The sequence below is a fragment of the Dipodomys spectabilis genome, unplaced genomic scaffold, assembly GCF_019054845.1.
Source record: "Dipodomys spectabilis isolate Male_0828 unplaced genomic scaffold, ASM1905484v1 ptg000207l, whole genome shotgun sequence".
Classification (NCBI taxonomy): Eukaryota; Metazoa; Chordata; class Mammalia; order Rodentia; family Heteromyidae; genus Dipodomys; species Dipodomys spectabilis.
In genome coordinates, this window is record NW_024870884.1 from 2984907 (window position 1) to 3007594 (window position 22688).

A 22688-nucleotide genomic window follows, 5' to 3' on the forward strand; every position below is an offset into this window, starting at 1 on the left:
TTGGGCCCTCCCAAATGCACTTAGGTCTCCAGCTGTCTGTGTTACAATTCTTTTGTGTTTATGTAGAAATCTTGCACGTTTGTCATTAAATAATTCCTAGGTAGCCAATGTTTTTTAGCCTATTGTGAAAGTTTTCATCTCTTCCTATTCCTGTGTTCCAGACATAGAATCATCATGCAGAATAGCAACAGTGGTAACAAACCACCTTTCTTGATTCCCAAGGTACAGTTGTATTTCATTAAGTATAGTATTTTCTCCATATTAAGGATGTTCCTTTCTTTTGGGGGCGGTTATTATCAAGATTCTTTTTGTAACTTTCACTTTTTTCTTCAGTGTAGTGTAACATACTACATTAACCAGTGTTCATACGAAAATTACCTTTGCATTTCTGGGCAAAAACCCACTCTGAGATACGTCTTCTTTGCAAATCACCAGATTCTGTTTGCTAGAATTTTGTTGGAGATATATCTATTATCTATATATTATAAATAATCGTATATATGTATACAGTCATATATGATTATGAGAACGTAATTCTCTTTTTCAAGTATCTTTGCAAGTTTGATATTTCAAATTTGGCCTTAAAAGAATTGGGAAGACTTCCATATAATCTGTGAAAAATTTGCAGAAGATTTAGCTGTTTCTTTCTTAAGTATTTTGGCAGTCTATGAAGTCCATGTACCTTTGTAACCAGCAAAGGGAATGAAAGCATTTACTTTGTCTTACTTAACTGAACATGCATTTTGAATTGTCAGCTTAGAATCCCTCTTAGCTTCCATATGTTTAAATGGTCAGTGGAATTCCACTGGTTGCACATAGAAATGCCTCTAGACCTGCCTGTGGAGTGTGAGCTGTGGCACTATCTTGGTTCAGAATCTCAGCCCTTCTTTTCTGAGTTACAATGGTATCTTGTCTGATCTTTCCAACCTGCTTATCCCAATCACTTGTTCTGCCCCTTACCAAAGAGATTTTCTAAAAATAACTTTAACTGTGCCCCTAACCTGCCTCAGAGATTGTTCTGCTGTGTGTTGTGGGGAGGGGGGGTAAGGGGGAAATTGGGGCTGGGGGAGTCCTGAGGCTAGAACTCAGGGCTTGGGAGCTATCCCTGAGCTAATTTTGCTCAAAGCTAAGCACTCTACCACTTGAGCCAGAGCTCCACTTCTGGCTTTTTGGTGGTTTTTGGAGATAAAAGTCTCATAGGTTTTCCTGCCCAAGTTGGTTTTGAAGTACAGTCCTCAGATTTCAGCCTACTGCATAGCTAGGATTACAGGCGTGAACCACCAGCACCTTGGCTGTTCCACCTTTGTTAACAAACTCCGTGGCCTATTACACAATTACACATGATCCTTCACAAGTATGACCCCGTTTGTACCCTCATTTACACATATATTTTGTTTTTAAACACACCATGCCTCGTGCCTATTTTTGACTTGTATACTGCTTTTTTTCTGCAAAGCATCTCCATTTTTTCTCCACTTGAAAAGCAGTTCAAATGTCACCTACTTTCTGAAGCCATCTCTTACTCCCCCAGGCAGATTTCAACAGATGGATCATACCTTAGTCATCTCTGTATTTTTAGAACTTAGCAGTGTCTAACAGTACTGGTCTCTCCTAGGAGCTGAAGGTATTTTAAAATTTGCACAAAGAAGAATATTAACACTGTATTTTAGAAAAATGAAAATACATATATATATATATATATATATATATACATGAGTATATATGTAGAACTCATTTGTATTACATATATTAAAAATGTTCTTATCCACTCCTGTAATTTCAAATATAATCACTATTAAGTCTAATTATCACCTTGTACTTTTTTTGTTGGCTTGCTTTCTTATTTTGATTCAGGGTTTCACTCTACAGAGTGGCCTAGAACAGAGCTCAGACTGGCCTAGAACTCGGTATCTTTCTGCCTCAGGCTCTAGAGTGCTAGGATCACAAATATTAACTAAAGTCCCAGCATCTATATACTTTATTTCTTTTTAAGTATTCATACCTGTGCATATGTGGTGTGTCTGTGTTTTTTTTTAAGTTCAACTTTACTAAGTATTCTTGAATTGATGGGAAATTAATTAAGATATTATATTAATTCACTTGGTTAGAGAAGTCAAGAAGTATGAGAAGAGATGATAGAATGTGAGTAAATGTTAAACCTACAATGCCATGACTAATTTGCCTATTTTGTACCTACATGGAGTATAAAGGCTGCAAACTATTGAGTTTGAGGTGGAAAATTTGTTAATGTTTTCTGAATACCAATTTTCATACCTCTATAAGAGATATACCACCTTTCAGGATTTATGAAGGGTTTAAATAAAATGTATGTAAAATGCCTGGCACAGGGTTAAGCAATAAATTATAATCATTGGTATTGATTGGGTGTTTTACAATAATCCAAGGGCAGGCAGTAGGTTATACTCTTATTAATAGCATGATTCCATCCATATAATCATTATGGATTTCTTCCAATCTTTAAGTCAGCTTTCAGGAATTTCCAGTAATATGAATTAGGGTTTTTAAAATTTGCATAAATTATAGCTGTCCTCTTTGCTTGCCCTACCTCCTGCTGACTCTGAGAATCAGCTTTAAAATAGGAAAGTTATACTCATTTTTCTTAATGCTGCTACAGCACTGGCTAAAAATAATTCCAATATGCCCTTAATAATTAAGGCTGCTGGCACTGGGGGCTCACGCCTGTAATCCTAGCTACTCAGGAGGCTGGGATCTGAGGATCATGGTTCAAAGCCAGCCTGGGCAGGAAAGTCCATGAGACTCTTCTCCAGTAAATCACCAGAAAAGCCGAAGTGGTGCTGTGGCTCAAGTGGTAGAGTGCTCGCTTTAAGCTGAAGAGCTCAGGGACAGCGCCCAGGCCCAGAGTTCAAGCCCCATAACTGACAAAAAAAAAAAAAAAAAAAAATTAAGGCTGCATGCAGACCTTGTTGTTGAAAACTAATTCATAAACTAATATGAATAGCTATTAACATGCAAAGCATTTTCCCTCTAATTTCTCTGCTTCTTGCTCCCTTCTTCCTGTATGATTTTAAAGTCAAACCTTAAACTTTAATTGATTTTAAGTGATTTCAAATACTTTTAAAGAAAAACTCATGTGAATGAAATAGCTGAGGAGATAAACCTTACTAGGTTTTCATGCATATAACTTACCCAATCTTGATTTATACAAAGGTAAACAAAGGAATATTTATTCAAGTTGTACGTTGTTAATTTTTAATAAGTGGTTATACTTTTATAAATTTTGTGTTTATACCTTGTTCACCAAATCAGAGCAGTGACTTTATATTATCACTCTGTGTACCTTCTAGCACTGACCACAGTGCTGTAAAATTGCTGGTGCTGTGAATTAAGTGTTTGCAATATGGTCATTTTCAGAAATATTTTACTTATGAATTTAATACTTGTGTTGTATCCACTAGGCATTTGCTCCTGTGCTGGCTAAATTATTTACCATTTGTAATTATAAAAGCAAGACCCCTTTCTCCTTTGAATATTTTTTTCTGTTATTTGAGTAATATCCATGCAACTAACTCCATACTCAACAAGAAGTTATCCAGGTCCCTGACCAATTCATTTATTTGTTGGTGTTATTATCTCTAGTTTTACCAATGTGCAAGTGTCACTTAAGCAAGATCATTCCTTTTGTATGTACATTCCAAGGCTGAACATGGTTCTCATGTCTACAAACAACAGTTGCTTCTACTGGCAAATGAAACTTCTAGCAGGAAGTTATTTTTACAAGGCCAAGTTTATAGAAAACAATTTGTGCAGATGTTAATCTCATCTATCTACCTACCTATCTGCCATCTGTGTGTCCATCTAACTGCCTACCACCTTTGATCCATCTGCCTTGTCTATCCACCTGCTATATTTACAACATACACTGTGCTAGACTAAAGGGACTTAAAAGTGAGCAGAAATGAAGTTGGCATGTGTTATGTCATAGTAAGTAATATGAGCTCACAGAGGAGAACATTCTAGGGTGGAATGATCCAATCCATTCACTAAGTCTGAAGAATAATCTGATAAAATGGAAAGACAAAGGAAAAATGAATTGAAAGACCCACTTTTCACTTTCACAACTAACTGTTGGAACTGTGTAACTTGAGCTATCTGAACTTCATTCTGTTATCTAGAAATTGGGAACAAATGATCATGAAAATATTTTTTCTATTTCTCAGATGTTCTAAAAACACTAAACTGTCAACTTAAACTATCAACTATTGCTTTATTTATTAGCCACCACAGTGCTTAGTATTTCTGCTCCAAATTTACTGATTCAAGAAATGTTACAAATTCAGTTCAAAGAGCAGAGCAATTCTGGTTACTTGGTATATTTATACATTGGTTAATAGGAAAATACAGAAAGCAAATGACAGGACTGTGACACAAATCTCACTTTTCTTTTGGAAGATAATCCATATTATATCCATAATTTAGAAGCCAGTTGTAATTGTTAGAAAAACAGAAGGTTAAATAGCTGCAACTTAGTGACTCATGACTATGTGCTAGCAGTTGTGCTAAGAACTCTTTGTACGTTATATGACTTACAGCTGTCCTAAGAACTAACCATTATATGCCTATTGTACAGAGGGGAGAAATCTGGGTCAGAGTGATTGTTATTAACAAGGTCACATTTAAAGCAAGTAAAAGGACAATTTGTGATCTCAAATTGTGATTATTTTTAAGCTTGTATCCTTACTAATTTTAATTATTTTGGCATGTCACACCAAAGTTTTGGTAAGCTTACAGCCAAATGAAGTGGTTTGATGTGTCTATTAAATATGAAGAACAAAGTCTTTAAATCAGTTCACAGAAGACTTGTGTGCATGCGTGAGATTTTGAACTTGATTCTGTGGTAATTAGGAGCCACTGATAGTTATGAGTACAGAAAGGGAATCATTGTCTGCCTGGCATAGAATCGGTGCTCAGTACATCTTCAATGACTAAATGAATGAATAGATTTGGCATTTAGAAAGACTGACCCTGTAAATGAAGTGTAGGTTTGGAGGAATAAAAACTGGGAAGTAGGAAAATTAATGTAAATCTGGTACATGACAGCAGAGCCTGAGCCAGTGGCATATGAGAGCTGGCCAGTACTGACCTGGAGAGCCAGTTTTGCTCATTTCTTCCCAACTTAAGATTCATTGACTTCAAGCTGGTAACCTCAAGTAAATCTTAATGACAATATCTACATTATAGAACTTGTCAAACACTACACATAGGACTTTCTTTGGGGGGGAGATTGTTTACCAACACATTCCTGGCCTGACCCAAATGCTAAAGCAGTGGGGCTGGAGAGAAGGGAATGTATGTATACTAGGTTGACAGACCCAGCAATATTCATCAGTTGGTTAGTAGGAATAGAGGGATTCTAAAGTGATTTATCAAGTCATTGGCTCCTTGATTGAAGCAGGAAGGCAGCACTTGAAAAAAAAATACCAAAAGGGATTCTTAAAATATCCAAAATTCAATTTTTATGTATTTATTTAGTGCTGGTCCTGGGGCTTGAACTCAGAGACTTGGTGCTGAGCTTTTTTTTTTTTTCCCTCTCTCCAAGGCTAGTGTTCTACCACTTAAACCACTAGACTTTGTGGGAAATTGTGCATTTTTTATTTCATTATGTTTGGGTCTTAAAAAACAAAACCAAAAAACTTGTTGCTTCTTTGAATAGGAAGTTTAAGTAGCTGACCCAAAGGACTTCATTTGTCCAGAGATCAAAGAAAACAGAAGTGAGCATTGTTTACCACTTAAAAGAAGAAGTAGGCTTAGTTCTTCCCAACTCCTTAGGGCTGACGTTTGAAGGCTACGGAAAGGAAGTAGATTCTTAGTCCAATAGTACACTAGCCATTTTGTTTTTTAAGAATTACTGGTACCCAACAGAAGAGAATTATCTTTCCCTGGAGAATTATCTTTAAAATAAACTGGCATCTAACAGCCTTGAGGGCTCTTAGATAACTTTGGATCTTCTGAAGCTTTTTCGCGTGATGGCCTGCTCAGAAAATGGTGTTTGCATGACAGAAGTCATAAACTACAACACATCACCCGATCACGAGGCATCCTTGTCACCTTCTCTGCGGCTTGGCTGGGAAAACTCGGCTGGTCCATCTTTATTTGGGGGGAGGGGGTTGGGGGGGAGAAATGCATCTTAGAGAGAGGATAAGACCTTCCCTGCACAAGAGGTAAAGACACCAAAGGTCCATGCTGGGTTAAGACAACCTTCCTGCTGGGACTAGAACTTGACTCTGCAGGCAACTCATTAGCCAAAGTCTCTGCTCCAACTGAAGCAGGGCCGGAGATCCAGCCTGCAGACCTGCAGGAGATGGACAGGATAGTCCAAAGGGACAGTGCTACCGCGTGCCCAGACCACTGACATTAGAGGCTCACAGTGATCGCCATCGCCGGGGCGCTCGGGGCCTGGGACGGGCTGCAAGGCTGTCCTGTGCCCGCTGAATGACCGCTTTGTGACGTGCGTCCCAGGGGCGGTCCCGCACAGACGCTGTTAAGGCCCCACCCGGCTCCGGAGGAGGCAGAAGGCGTGGTCCACCCGCCGGCAGGCTCAGCCCCAGCCCATCTTTAGAAAGCGGGCGGCCTGGGGCAGAGGCGGCTCCGCAGCGCCCCCTGGAGGCCAGCACCCTCCCTTCACCTCCGCGCTGCTTCGCCCCGCCACATCCCCCTTCCAGCTCCGCCCACTGGGGGAACGCACTCCTGCGCCGGCGCCCAGTCAGTTTCGTCCGGTTCCGCCCTCCCCTGTCTCCAGACCGGATGTTAGCTGAGCTCCCATAGTGCCTCGCGAGTGGCGGGCATGATAACAAACCCTGGGCGTCCGCACGCGTGTTCGGGTCGCCCCAGCGGGGGCTCCGCGGTGGTGAGGGGGCGGTTCTGCGGGGTCGGGTGCCGGCTGCTGTCTGGTCCGCCGGCGCCATGTCGCTCCTCCGGGGCGTGTGGGGCGCGCTGAGGGTGCTGGGAAGATCCGGAGCGGAGCTGTGCACTGGCTGTGGGAGTCGCCTGTGTTCACCTTTCAGGTAGGACCTGCGGCCGGCCGGGCGGGGGCCTGCAGCCGCGGCCCTGCACGCTCGGCCCGCCCCGAGCCCGAGCCCCGAGCCCTCCGACCCCGCGGTCAGACCTCGGCCTTGTGAGCCCCGGGCCTCCGTCCTTCCTGGACGCCCCGTACCTGGCCTCCGGGTCTCCGATCACCCTCCTCCCGCCCCCTCCATCCAGAGCGAGGTTCACCCATTTCCCGCCATCCACTAAGCTCCAGGGAGGGGTAGGGGTAGGGCAGGTGCCCGGAGCTGGGATACAGCTGCTTCCCTCCACTCTGCTCCGTCTTTGTTGAGCATGCAAGGACATTGGGACGTTCAGCTCCAGAAAGCTCTTTTCCCTGAAAACAAAACCCAAAAGTGTTTAGGGGAGAGGGGTGTAGCTCCAGGGGAAAAAAAAAGCCCCTGTCCAGCCTTCGCTTGCCCCGGATTGGATTCCATCCACCGAATGTTTGGTGAAAGTGTTTGACATCTTGGTGACCGATAATTATTTGGAAATCTCGGTTCGTGGGTATATGAATCTCGACAGGTTAAAGACCAGACACTGATTGTATTCTTTTTTATTTCCTGTGTAGTTTTGTGTATTTTCCAAAATGGTTTTCATCCACCTTGAGTAGTTATCCAAAAAAACCTATGACTTCCTACCTTCGATTTTCTAAAGAACAGCTACCAGTATTTAGAGCTCAGAACCCAGGTAAGGAGTTGGGGCAGGGGCGGGGGGGGGGGGGGGGGGGCGAGGTGTATGTGGGGTGTGGCTTGTATTCCTTCTCTGATGTAATAAAAAAGGCTACTAAGGAGTTGAATTACAAATTTTATCCTACCATAGTATTTAGAGGCTGCTGGAACAATAACTTCTCTTCATAGTCTAGCATTTTATATCAAATAGAAATGCTTTAAGTATACAATAAGAACTGCTAAAAAGTATTTTTCAGTGTGGAAAGCACCCTGGGAAGAAGATATTTAAAATAAGCCTACTTGCCTTTGGCTTAAAGAGTCCACCGACAAATGATTTTATCTCTTGTTTAGGTGCCGTTTTTCTACATGAGGGTATTGTTCATAAAACTACAGGAAAATAATAAGTTCTGTAAACCGTTCAAGTTACTGCCAACTTCAAGAATATTTTCACTAAAAATTATTCCTTAGTTTCTGAAAAAGATTCAAGTTGGCTGTTCACTATCTACAATGGTGGCAGGGCCTTTAATTTTAGGTTATATTGTGAAAGTAATAGTTGTTATTATAGCTAACCTTTGCCCAGGATTTCTAAAACCTTTTTACCTACACTACTGGGAATATCAACTGATCTACAAGAAAAATACATTATAAAATGAGTTTGTTTTTAGAGATAAACTTACATACCCGTCTGCTTGTTTTTAGTCTTAAGAGTTGAGACAATTGGTGGTTGTTAAGAAAAGGAAGGAAGTGAAAAAAATGGTTAGTTTTAGAATAGTTGCCAGGCATGGCTGTGCACATCTGTAATCCTAGTTACTAGTGAAGCAGAAATCAGTAGGATTAGGGTCCAAGTAGGTTGGGCAAAAGATGCCAGACCCTGTCAGAAAAATGAAAAGGACTGAGGCTTAGCTTGAGTGTTGAGTGCCTTTCTAGCAAGTGCTAGGCCCTCATTCAGTTCAGACTGCAGCACACTCCCCTCCTGAAAAACATTTTTGTTATTGGATGCAAGGCAGTGTTATATGAATACAGACTATATTCTGCAGTTTTGCCAGGTTTTCTGAGCTTAATTCCGGAAAGATATGAAACATGCTTCAATGAAATTTGAAAGTAAAAATCTTAAAGCAGTGCATTTTGCAGTTAATTTCTGAGGACTGATTATAGTGGTCTATGTTGTACTCTTCAGTCATTAAAGCTCTTCGTGAGTGTGTGTGAATGGGGTGTGCACACATGCACGAGTGTGCATGTGCTGAAATTGAGGCGTGAACTCAGGGTCTGGGCGCTGTCCTTGAACTATAGCACCATTTTCAACTTTTTTGGAAGTGAATTGGAGATAAAGCTCAGATTTTTCCAACCTGGCCTGACTTCAAACTGAAATCCTCAGATCTCAGCCTCCTGAGGCGATTACAAGTATTGACTGGTGGCTCATGCTTGTAATTAAAGCTTTTAACATTGTTCAGTAAAGGTTATAATTATTTACTGTGTTAAACTCTTAGAGAAGAAAAAATTAAGCCCTTATGTTAAATGTGTCTAGAGGTGTTAGAGATGTCTAGAATTTACTTACCTTGAGAACTAATAAGATTTTGTGCAGTCGTCCTGATTTTAGAAATTAATCCTGAGACAAAATTGTGACACTCCTTTCATCTTACTTTAATTCATAGATGTGAAAAATAAAGAACTAATTAGACAAATTGCAGAGGTATGGAGAGGACTTCCTGAGTCAAAGAAAAAGGTAAGTATATAAATATTCAGCATTACTGACCAGTTAGGAACCCTTGTTGTGTCCTTTTTTTTTTAAGTACTGGGGCTTGAATTCTGGGCCTGGTCTGTCCTAGATAGAGCTTTTGTGTGCTCAAGGCTGCACTCTACCACTTGAGCCACAACTCCATGTTCAGCTTTTTGTTCTTAATTGTAGATAAGAGTTTCACAGACTTTTCCTGCCCTGGCTGGCTTTGAACCTGTCTCCTCAGATCTCAGCCTCCTGAGTCGTTAGAATCACAGGGATTAGTCAATGGCACCCAGCCACCTATCCTTTTTTTAACATCTATTGTCCACAAGGGAACTTCATACATTCTGGTTCAAATAGATGATGAGAAATGTGTGTGTGTGTGTGTGTGTATACATACATACATATATATATATATATAAATATAAATGGGGTGAGGAAGGTGAATGGTTAGTGGCAGTTTGAAGATGGAGGCTAATTTCTATTATGTCACCTTGATTAATAATAAGTATGTGAAAAATGTATCTCATATCTGAGTGCCTTTTTCATTTGGTGGTTCATTCTTTATCTGAGTTCATACACTTGTCTTTCCTTGGCAGGGAATGTTATGTTGAATTTTTGTAACAATAGTTAGTGACTTGTCATTTGGGTTTTTTATTTATAGATATATGAAGATGCTTATAAGGCAGACTGGAAAATATACAAAGAAGAAATAAACAGAATTCAAGAACAGCTTACTCCAAGTCAGTTGCTGTCTTTGGAAAAAGAAATCATACAAAGACGTTTGAAAAGGAAAGCATTAATAAAAAAGAGAGTGAGTATCATTGAAACACTCCTATGAAAAAAAATCAAATTCTTGTAACTAAGGAATGTAATTGAAATGCTAATGTATAGATAAGATATAGAATGTTCCAGACATTCTTGAGTTAGGCAGAAATCTGATGCTCATTTTTTCTTACTACAACGGCTTGTCATTGTGTTTATCTTGGAAATCCTTTCAGATGTCTCCAGATATATGATATACTTAGAACTAATATGAAAGCTTTAGAAATAGTTCCTAGCTTGAAATGTTGATCTGCATTCAAGGCTTGGTGGATGTTAGACTTTCTATCCAGTGTTAGGTGGGAGTTGGCCGTCTTGCCACCTTTAAAAGGTAATGTTCATTAGAGTTAAAACTGTTCCCCTGGAAAAGTAGATTGCACCCTTAAACATGAGATGCCAAGGTATCTCTCCCTGACTCTGTTTTAAGTAGAAATGTTTAAGCACTAGGGCTGAGGGTTCATCCAAGTCAGTGATGGTAATCTAAGGCAGCTGGTAGTTAGTAAAAGGAAGCCAGAAAGGCCAATAACAGTGAGAAATAGTGTGTATATGGAGATGGTTTTTCAAGAATAAAATCTCCCTCTTTTCTTTTCCCTCCCTGTAATGTACCCAGCTGATGCTGAGGGTAGTGAGGATGAGAAGTGGGACTGGGCAGCACAGGGGGTTTCTGCTTCTGATCTATACTCTTGACTGGACTTGATCTCCTCCCCATTAAAGATTCCCAATGCAACTGGTGTAGAGATCACAAGATAAGTGTCAGACCTAGAATTTGCAGGCAAAGCACATAGAAATCTTCAGCAGCAATTCTAGAAACAATAGAAAAATAGTTAAGACTAAAAAAAAAAAAAAAGTACTTAGTCTACACTAGTTTCAATACTAAGTGACTAAGAGGTTCAGGAAGAAGGACATGATTGCCATGATCCCAACTTTTACTAAGGAGTAAACATGGAATTTATTTATTGTAACCAAATTGTCATGATCCATGGCATTTTATAAATTCAAACATTACTATCTAAATACAGAAACGAAATAGGATATTTCAGTATTCCTTATTTTCTGAATTGGGAGCAAAATTAAGAGCTCAAGGGATACTTGTGTTGTTTTTCATAGTTTCTTTCTGTTTTTGCAATCTAGTAGGAAAACATGAATTGAACACATCTCTTGAACTTTTAATGTTGACATTCAGGATAGGAGTGAAATGAGAAATTACTAGATAGTCCTTAGGTTTAACAGTGTGGTCTGTAAGGATCCAAATGGGATCTTAAAATATTTTATCTCTAAACTCATGTAAATGCTCATCTATTCAGTTAATGAGATCATGAAAATAACATGTGAAGGAAACAATTTTCTATGGAAATAACTTGTGAAAATGCAATATGTATAAAACTTGTATATGTATATGGTTTTCCTTTTTTTCCATCCATACTGAAGATTGACATCAAGGCCTTGTGCTCAGTAGGTATGCATTCTTCCACTGGAGCTACATCTCCAGGCTATTTTTGTTTTTATTTTTGTTGTCATTGTTAAGGTATGGCCTTGTTTTATGCCTGGGCTGGCCTGGGCTGCTGTTCTTTTGCTTCTACTGTTCTTGTTCTACTTTTCTGAGTTGCTGAGGGTGAGAGGTTTGCACTACTGTGCCCAGCCATTGTGCTTCCTCTGTACTAGAATAACAGGTATGCACCACTGCACCCCACCATTGGTTGAGAGAAGCCTCTTGAATATCTTTTTAGCTGTGATGTCCCAGTCTTTGTCCCACAAGTAGTAGAATTAATGTTTGATGATCACAACCAGCACTAAATTTTAAAATTTAGTGCTCTCCAAATCTCTGACCCTGAGATGTGATGAGCATATTCTTTACATGAAAACAATAACATTTTCTTACGTAATTCTGTGATGTAAAGTAGGGAATAGTTTCTGTAAATAATGTTATGTCTCATGGAGATCAAAACTAGTCTGACCCTTTTTGTTTCTTCAGGAGTTAACATCTCTTGGAAAACCAAAAAAAACTCGTTCAGCATACAACATTTTTATAGCTGAAAAATTTCCAGAAACCACAGAGTCATCATCTAAGGTAAACAGCTACATTTGTTTCTTAGATATTTGTTTAATTTGAAAATTACTTAGGGTATTCTAGGCTTACAGGTATGAGCCACTGGCGCCCAGCATACATGTCTTTTAAACATTATTTCAATTCATCTTACCTTTTACTTCCATGTTACACCTCTCTGATGTTGCCACTGCTTATATTGTTTGGTATTCTGCGTTGTGAATCAAATTGCTTTTAAGTTTTCCCATTGTCCTTAGCAGTTAGCTCTATCAGCTCATTCAGTGACTACTCCACCTGCTTTTCTCTTCTAGTTTCGTTTTGGTAGTGTTCTCTCTCTCTCTCTCTCTCTCTCTCTCTCTCTCGCTTTTTTTTTTTTTTGGTCAGTTGTGGGGCTTGAACTCTGGGCCTAGGTGCTGTCCCTGAGCTCTTCAGCTCAGCGCGAGTACTCTACAACTTGAGCCACAGCGCCATTTCTGGTTTTCTGGTAGTTAATTGGAGATGAATGTCCCATGGACTTTGCTGCCTGGGCTGCCTTAGAACTGCAGTCCTCATATATCAGCCTCCTGAATAGCTAGGATTACAGGCATGAGCCACTGGCACCTGGTGTTTTTTCTTAAATCTGTCCACACATTTATGCCTTAATTTTTTTGTTTAATGCAGCTTCAAGAGGAAACAAGTATACATCCTTTTATCCTATTAAATTATAGATGAAGAATCAAGTCTATGGAAAATGAAATTTGTATTTTTTCCTATGCCTATACCTAAAAACTTAGGGTACACATTTTAGAATGAAACAAAATGATATGAATGAACAATTTTTCAAATTAGTATATGAGAAAAATAAAGACGTACCCAGATCTTAATATTTCCGAATCAAAGAGATAAATATTGGCTATTAATTCATTTTTGTAAATTTTAACAGCATAATAGTATTTGTTTAGAAATAGAGGTTTATGCCGCTTTGCCTGTTATTTATTGATATTTAAGGTTGTTTTCTTTTTCTTTTTTTGCCCATCATGGGGCTTGAACTCAGGACCAGGGTGCTGTCCCTGAGCCAGCTTAAGGCTAGCACTGTACCACTTGAGCCACAGCTCCACTTCTGGATTTCTAGTAGTCAATTGGTGATAAGAGACTCATGGCCTTTCCTGGCTTCAAACTGTGATCCTCAGATCTCAGACAACTGAGTAGTTACAGTTACAGCATCAGTGCCTGGCTTATTTGAATTTTTGTTGTTGAAATAAATAAAAAATTTCTGGGCTGGAAATATGACTTACTAGTAGAGTACTTGCCTAGGGTACAAGCACTGAGTTTGAGTCTTCAGAACTACATAAACTAAAAAAAATTAAAATTTTAAAAATATATTAGCTATGTGGATCACCAAAGTCTGTGTATGCGCTATTTAAACATATATTACTTTGCAGGAAAAATTGAAGACTTTAAATGAAAAATGGAAAAATATGCCTGCTTTTCAAAAGCAGGTAAGTATTGAGCTTTTTAGTCCCAAGTGTTGTTAATGAGTATTTGTGCAATAATAGATTAGGACAAGGTTTGATTTAAGGGTCATAAGCCTAATTGTACTAAAAAAATTTCATTTTAAAATTATTTTCATAGTATGAAACTAGTTTGGCCTTTCTTGGTAAACAGTTTGCCATTGAAAATGCCACTCTTGGCGTGCCTACTTCATCAGATGCTCATCCAACCCTGCCTTTACCACCCTTGCACCCCTCAAGCCCTGACACTTTTTTTTTTCCACTGTAAGACCTTTTATTTAAAAAAAAACTTGTTATTGTAAAGGTGATGTACAGAGGGGTTCAGTTATATAAATCAGATAATATATACAGTTCTTTTTTAATATACTTTATTGTAAAGATACTGTACAGAGGGGTTACAGTTATACAAGGAAGATAATGAGTACATTTCCTATCGAGCATTGTTACTCCCTCTTTTGTTTTTTCCCCTACCATCCCTTCCCTCCCCACCCCAAAGTTGTAAAGTTCATTTTCAACATAGTGTCTTGTATATCTCCTTGTTACGATGAGTCAACCTGTATCCTTATTTCAGTATTTTGTTATTCCCCTTCCCCTCCCCAAATTAGAAAAATGTATATACAAGATGCAGGGCACCGGAAAACAGGGGTGTGTATACCATGGGGGAAGAACATACAAAAGAAACAAAAAAAATCACATAGCACATTACAAATACATTAAAAACAACAGCAAGAAAGATAAAACCTCTTATGTGTCCCTGTCTTGGGGTTTATTTAGCATCATCTTGTATGGTCATATGTACATAGCTTTTGAACTTTTCTGCTTGTCCTAGACATGTACTAATTGTTGCAAATAATGGAAACCATAGGACCTATGTTTCTTTGGGTCTAGCTTCACTTAATATAATTTTTTCCAAGTCTTTCCATTTCCTAACAAGTGGGGCAGTGTCATTCTTTCTTATGGAGGCATAGAATTCCATTGTGTGTGTATGTGTGTGTGTGTGTGTGTGTGTATGTGTGTGTACCACATTTTCTTGATCCATTCATCTACTGAGGGGCATCTGGGTTGGTTCCCTATCTTAGCTATGGTGAATAAGACTACAATAAACATAGTTGTGCTGGTAGCTTTAGTATGGCCTTGTTTGTGATCATTTGGGTAAATGCCCAAAAGTGCGATTGTTGAGTCCTAGGGGAACTCTATGTGGAATCTTTTGAGGAACCTCCATACTGCTTTCCAAAGTGGTTGTACAAGTTTACCCTCCCATCAACAATGCAGTAGGGTTCCCTTCTGGCCACATCCCCTCCAGCATCTGTTGTTATTAGATTTCTTTTTTTTTTTTTTTTTTGTCGGTTGTGGGGCTTGAACTCTGGGCCTGGGCGCTGTCCCTCAGCTCTTCAGCTCAAGGTGAGCGCTCTACCACTTGAGCTACAGCGCCACTTCCGGTTTTCTAGTGGTTTATTGGAGATAGGAGTCTCACGGTCTTTCCTGCCCGGGCTGGCTTTGAACCCCAATTCTCAGATCTCAGCCTCCTGAGTAGCTAGGATTACAGGCGTGAGCCACCGCCACCCTGCTAGATTTCTTGATTATAGCCATTCTAATACTGGGGTGAGATGGAATCTCAATGTTTTTTTGATTTGCATTTCTTTTATGGCCAGAGAAATTGAGCATTTCTTCATGTGTCTTTTGGCCATTCTTATTTCCTCTTCAGTGAAGCCTTTCTTTAAGTCTCTAGCCTACTTATTAATGGGGCAGTTGTTTCTTTGAGGATTTGTTGTTGAGAGATTTGGGGGCGGGGGGGCGGTCTGTCATGGGGCTTGAACTCTGGGCCTGTGCACTATCACTCAGCTTTTCAGCTCAAGGTGAGTGCCTTACCACTTGAGCCACAGTGCCATTTCTGGTTTTCTGAGCAGTTTATTGGAGATAAGAGTCTCACAGAGTTTCCTGCCTGGGCAGGCCCTCAGATCTCAGCTTCCTGAGTAGCTAGGATTAATTTTTTGGATTCTAAGTATTCTTGTCTGTTGTATGGCTTAGTGATAATCTTCTCCCAGTCCATGGGCTTTCTATTGATCTTGCTAGCTATGTCCTTTGCCATGTAGAAGCTCTGCAGTTTCATGCAATCCCATTTGTCCAACCTTGATTTGATTTGTTGTGTTTCTGGGTCTTTATTAAGGAAATTTTGGCCTATGCCAAGGAGCCCTAGAGTTTCTCCTATTCCTTCCTGTGATGTTTTCAGGGTGTCTGCTTTGACTTTGAGGTCTTTGATCCATTTGGAGTTGATTCTGGTGCAGGGTGATATATAAAGGATCTAGCTTTACTTTTCTACAGGTCTTTAACCAACTTTGCCAGCACCATTTACTGAAGAAAGCCCTGAAAGTTTAACAACTTCACTAATACTTAATCTTTTTCTCATTTTACTTTGATCTTAACTTTTTTTTTTTCATTCCCCATTACATATGCACTTAGAGTAGTGATGCAGTTTTATTCAGAGTAATCCTGTCATATTTGTGGATTTACTGTTTATGATTTAGCTAAGTGTAGTTAAATAAAAAATATTTGCAATAGCTAGTATATATCTGAGACAAGCAGAAAAGGTCAGATAAGATAAGTGAAATGAACCCCAAGATAAGGGCACAAGTGGTTTTTTTCTTTCTTGCTATTGTTTCTAACCTATTTATAAGGTACCATATGATTTTTTTGTTGCTTTGTATGTGCCTCCCTCATGGTATAACCCCTGTTTTCACTGTATTTGATGTTGATATAATTTGTGGAGTGGAAGGGAAAAAACAAATTGTTTAAATAGGGTTACAGGTGGACCCATTGCAACCATAAGATGTACAAGATGCTATGTCGAAAAACGAACTTTACAAGGTGAGGGGGCGTGGGGGAGGGATTAGTTGTGGAGAATGGGAGGGAAGGGCTGGTATGGGTAAAACAAAGGAAGAGGCAATAATGCTTGATAAGAAATGTATTCATTATCTTGCTCACGTGATTGTAACCCCTCAGTACAGTATTGTCACAATAAAAACTTATTAAAAAATTATGTAAAAAAAATCAAGTCATTTCAAAACCCCAAAATTCTATGCACCCATGATGCCACTCAGTTATGTGGTAGATAAGCTTTCAGTCCTGTTATCTTCAGTTCTGTTTATATTGTGTGATCTGCTGAGTGTTTCCTGCTCTTCACTCTAGCAGATGTCTCCCATAAAGCAAGGTAAAAGCTATGGTGTTCCTCTGAAGCCTGAGGGGCACTTAATGTCCTTAAGTGATTAAAAAGTAAAAAAATTTAGATTTACAAAGGTGGCGCATCCTTAGAGAAACGTGGTGGCTGTTAATTTTTTCCAAAATGGTTGTATTGGGAGGGTTATGATTTAACATGTCCATTTATGTATAGAGTGCATTCTGATCAGAGTCAACTGTGTCATCATTTTCCCTCCTCCATCTTCCCCTATCCTACCAGTCATATCAAGTTTCCCCATGACTATTCCAACTGTATTTGTCCACTGCTCCCTTTTTCATTCATCCACCCCTCTTACACCAGACCCCCTTCCTTCAAAACATGTTTCAGATTCATCATATTCACTTTGCTGAGCTGTTAATTGTGCAAAGCATTTACACCATAGTGTTTTACTCCTGCATATGCTATACTTATTTCACCTTGATTGTTTATAATGCATTTGTCCCGATATGTGTTTACATGGGAGGTGGTGTTTTTGGATCATATCCTTTGTTCTCTTTTCTTTTCTTTTGGTTTGAGACGGGGCTCAAACTCAGTATCTGATGCTTTTACTCATTGACTAGAGATCTTGGCACTCTAGCAACTGAGGCCACACCTCTAAGCCCTAAAGGGTTGGTTATTTCTTTTCTTTTTTTTTGTTTTTGTGGAAGGGGTCATATTCTTTAGAGAAAGTTGAGGGGCATTATGGGGAAAATTAACATGCATTCTCAGTATTCTACTGAACTCTGTGCATTCCGAGTGTTCATTGTTTTTCTGTAAACTGGTCTACTTGGAACCATATACCCGTGAGTACCAAAGGTCTGCTGTATATAAAAGCACTCCACAAATTAATTGCTCTTTTCTGAACATTAATTTAACAATTACATTGTTTCTTAGGTTTATTATCAACTATCTAAAGATGATAAAATTCGTTACGAGAATGAAATGAAATCTTGGGAAGAACGGATGATAGAAGTTGGGAGAAGTGATCTTATACGTCAAACCAAGAAACTACAACCCAAAGCTACTACTGAGAAACTAAACCTCAAAGAAGATTGAGTTGTGTTCATGATGGTTGGGCACAAGAAACCAATTAGGTCTCAATACCTGACATTGTAACATCAGAATAGATAAAGTTGGTAAACATTTTATATTCAATTCCTTTTTCTTTAGCCCATGGACTTCTGCCAGTTGAACATATTTTGTATTAGTATTTGTAAAACAGATGAAGGTCATGAAAATTTTTGTGTTCATAAGAACCACAGAGGGTCAAAATCTTTCATGCAAATTTAGCAGGGAATCATTTTACCTTTGATAAAGGTAAATCAGACTGTGAAGTTTTTTTTTTATACTGGATGCTGATGGATATTCTTGCCTCCCAATGGAGGCAGGGACTTGTTTTCAAACTTTTCAATACTGTGGAAGCCACAGTGTTCTCTTGATATAATTGTGCCGTTAAAAAAATGCAGCCAGAACTCATATCTGGGTAAACTCTAATTCCTAGATGTAATTAGTACATATTCAGAGTTGATAGCTGTACATGCAAGTACTGGTTAGTTTCAGTAACAATCTTTTATAAAAGGGACTGAGAGATTTATAAACCATTTTCTCATTGTCTTTTCCTTTTACCAAAGGGAAAACGAATTATGTACTAAATCTATGCATATTTTATATAGCATAGAATAAAAATTCTAATATTTCATTTTTCATGTTTCTGAATTAATCTATTTAAGAATGAAGTATTTGTTTAATGTCCTATTTTATAGTAGAGAATTTTATTTTTTTCTGAATTATTTCTTCTTTCATGTAATATAGTCACAGAATAATGTGTGGTAGAGATTTTTAATTGAGGAGCCTAAAAAACAGAAATCTCCAAAGTCAAAAATTTGAAGCATTGGGCTGGGAAGGTGGCTCAGTGGTATAGTGCTTGCCTTGCATGCATGAGGCCCTGGGTTTGATTCCTCAGCACCACATAAACAGAAAAAGCGGGAAGTGGTGCTGTGGCTCAAGTGGTAGAGCGTTAGCCTTGAGCTGAAGAACTGAGGGACAGCGCCCAGGCCCAGAGTTCAGGCCCTATGACCGGCAAAAAAAAAAATTGAAGCATTATGCATAACATGTAAAGCTTTATATAAAAGACAGCCAACTATTGTATATGGGCTCAGCCTACTGCCTATTTTTTGTACCCTGTGTGTTAGAGTTTTATAGGAACACAGCTGAACCACAGCCATGCTAATTCTACTTACTGTATATGGCTTCCATTATGCTACAATGAGATTTGAGGGGCTGCTACAGGATCTGTCCTGGAAAGCCTAGAGCGTGTTCTATCTGGTGCTTATCAGATTACCAAACAAGGTTTATAGCATAGTGCAGTGTAACTGCTGTTCCCAGGTGTGGAAGTGTTGGCAAAGTTTTTTCAAATGCTTCAGATATTCTCAGAATAGTAGTCACTTTGTTTTAAGACAATAGTCATCACTGTATAGAGGTAAGCAAACTTGCTCCTCAAAGTTAGCAAGGAAAAGAATAATCTTTAGTCTTCAATTATATAGTGATAAATGAAAAAAGTTCATATTTTGTGGCATGAGATTTTCTTAGATTTGTTTGCTATGGGCTCAGCAAAGTGGACTAGCTAGCCCACATAACAGCTAGTGCATATCCCAGAAACATCACTGTAGTGGGAAGCTGTCATTCTTTTTAAGACTTGTTTATTCTCCAAGGAGAGTCAAGCACAACTATTCATAGTCCGCACCATCTTTTATTAAGTGGAGTAGTTCATCTTTCATCATGAATTCAAAGGACCTGTAACTCATGAGTTCATAGGTACTTTCTGTTATTGTTCAGAATACTTTTAAATTGAAGATTTAAATGAGAAATGTGTACAACATCACAAGAAGAAAGTGGTTATATACTGAACCTGACAAAGATAGGGCAGAGAGGGAGGGAGGGTGGGATAGATGGATGGATAGATGGCTATTCAGGGCTGGGCTGTAAGTTCAGAGGTTAGCACTTGCCTGGCAAAGCTAGCAAGGCCCCAGGTGTGACTCCCAGCACCAGCCAATCAATCAATGTGTTTTCAAATTTCAAATTATCTTTCTCCATGGATTTTAGTATATTTAAACTAGATAGATGCCATGTAGTTTGGAGGTAGTGGGAATGAAGATTAAGTGCAATTTTTATCAAGTAGGTTTTCAGGTGAGAATTAAGCTCTACTTATATACTATCTTTAGTAGTGTAAAAAATGATAACTCACAACTCTATTCTGTGCTTCAGAGGCATACAAGGGGCACGTAAAATTCACTATAATTAATATAATGGGATGAGAGAGAGAAATGTGATAGGTGAACATCTATAGGACAAATGTAGCATAAAAGACTGACAGTTAGCCTGCAAAAGCCTTTCTTCTGAGACTTTTACCATTTAACCATGAGTACGATTGAGTATTTGATTGAAATTACACTTCAAGTAATATTGTGAAAGTCTGTTTAGTAAGTTCCAACTTAATATAGGAAGAAATGGTATAAAACCTAAGATCTGGGTATCTTGGTTTCTTTCTAAAAGAAAGTCATTGGTAATACTTTAAATTCTAGGATGATCTGACATGCAAACTGTGAAATAAATTTCATTTCCATATTTGTGGAAGACTCATGTTATATACCAAAACCATAGTTATAACAGTTTACCCAATGTTTTCTGTTACAAAGAGTAAACAACAATAACCATTGACCCCCACTTATAAAGTCTTATTAGACTTTTAATTAGCAGCAAAGCAGTAGTTTAGGAGCTAAGGATAAGTGTTAGAGGGAAAATGTTGAAGCAATGAATAGAAGCATGTGTATGTTATTACAAGCAGTTACATAGAGATGGTAATTCTGTTACAGTGGTGGTGTCAGGTTTTTGGAACAATTTGGTGGAGGGAGAGGGTTGTGTGTCTATTTTACTTTCTGATGCATACTTTAATGGATACAGTGTACAAATTCAGCTTATTGTAATTTTGCTGTTAACTTTTTTTGGAAATGCTATTTTTTAAACATCATTATTGTTTCTAGTTGCCATGAAATCTATATTTTAGATTTCTGAATTTAAAAGTTGGTAATTAGATTTGAGGTAATTAGAATATTTTTCTCACATTTTCTACATCTTAAATTTATCTTCAGCAGGTTGTACTAAAAGCGCAGTTTTTAATACAGTAAAGTGATACTGTCCATTATTGCTCTTAGTTTCATCAATGTTTGCTCCAAGAATTTTCCTTTCATTGCCTGACGACAATTCTCCCTCTGTTTGTAGCACTGAGGACCAAACACAAATTTGAAAATGTTCTGAGTTCAGATTGTATTGTATGCTTTGAAGTTTTAAAGTGTGATATTCTTTTTATTGAATTTCTGGAAAGAATAATATATTTGTAACTTTAAACATTTTGAACTTTCCAGCTAGGCACCAGTGGCTCATGCCTACAGTCCTAGCCACTCAGGAAGCTGAGATCTGAGAATCAGGGTTCAAAGCCAGCCCGGCAGGAAAGTCCGTGAGACTATCTCCAGTTAACCATCAGAAAACTGGAAGTAGCGTTTTGGCTCAAGTGGTAGAATGCTAGATAGCCTTGATCTGAAGAGCTCAGGGATGGCGCTCAAGCCCAGAGTTCAAGCCCACAACCAACACACACACACAAACACACACATACACACACAAAATTTAACCTTTCCAAACTAAAACAACACAAAGCTAGTATCACCAATATCTCACATTGTTCACAATAAAATTAACTTTTGGTACTGCACTGATTATATTTAATGTAAGACATAAAAAAACCCCACATTTTGTGTAGTTCAAAATATACACTTCCAAAGGAGCTAAATATTTTAATTAATCCTAAACAAGAATTCTGAATAAGCATTTAAATAACATTTAAATCAGCCTCATAATAGTTTCTGATTTACTTATGTCAAAGAAAATCGAAAGTATATAGTAAAAAGGAGATAAGCTAAATTCTGAGTATAAAATTTTAGAAGTGAATTTTGGAAACTGGGAGCTCTGTGCTCCTCTAATCCAAAATATGAAATTTGAACATTGATGTGATGCTACTTATAAATGGAAAATCCCACAGCCTTGCTGAGATAAAAATATATAAACAGGCCAATTAAAAACATTGTGTGGTCTGGGAAGGTGGCTCAGTGGTAGAGTGCTTGCCTCCTGGGTTCAATTCCTCAGCACCACATAAACAGAAAAAGCCGCAAGTGGCACTGTGGTTCAAGTGGTAGGGTGCTAGCCCTGAGCTGAAGAGTTCAGGCTCCATGACTGGAAAAAACAAACATTGTGTAAGATTATTCTTTGGTGTTGGTGAAAATCTTTTAGACAAAGTTGGTTCCGCTTTAAGATAATCTCATGTACATTCAAATCTATTCATATATATTAAAATATGGAAACATTTGGAGAGGGAAGCAGAGCTGGGAAGTGTAGCTCACACTTTGGCGAACATATGGAAGAGATCAATCATCTCCAGTGATCTGCTGATGAAACAGGCCTTTCCTCCTTTGGAAATTTTATTAAAGAGGCTTAAGACATAAAACCTGAATTGTCAGTAAAAGCAGTGGTTAGGTTGGAGTATCCAAAATCAGGTGTCTAAATGTCAGCAGGTGCAAAACTAGAGGGAAATGGATCAGATCTCAGAAGCAGGAGAGCA

The 22688-nt window shown here is 38.6% G+C and overlaps 1 protein-coding gene across 1 annotated transcript; it reads left to right on the forward strand.

The window, feature by feature from the left end:
* Window positions 1-6792: 6792 nt before the first annotated feature.
* On the forward strand, window positions 6793-18719 carry Tfam (transcription factor A, mitochondrial). Its single transcript, XM_042696476.1, has 7 exons — window positions 6793-7043; window positions 7634-7752; window positions 9386-9456; window positions 10115-10264; window positions 12245-12340; window positions 13738-13794; window positions 17915-18719. The coding sequence occupies exons 1-7, from the start codon at window positions 6943-6945 to the stop codon at window positions 18074-18076; spliced, it is 756 nt and encodes a 251-aa protein (XP_042552410.1). The 5' UTR covers window positions 6793-6942; the 3' UTR covers window positions 18077-18719.
* Window positions 18720-22688: the final 3969 nt, after the last annotated feature.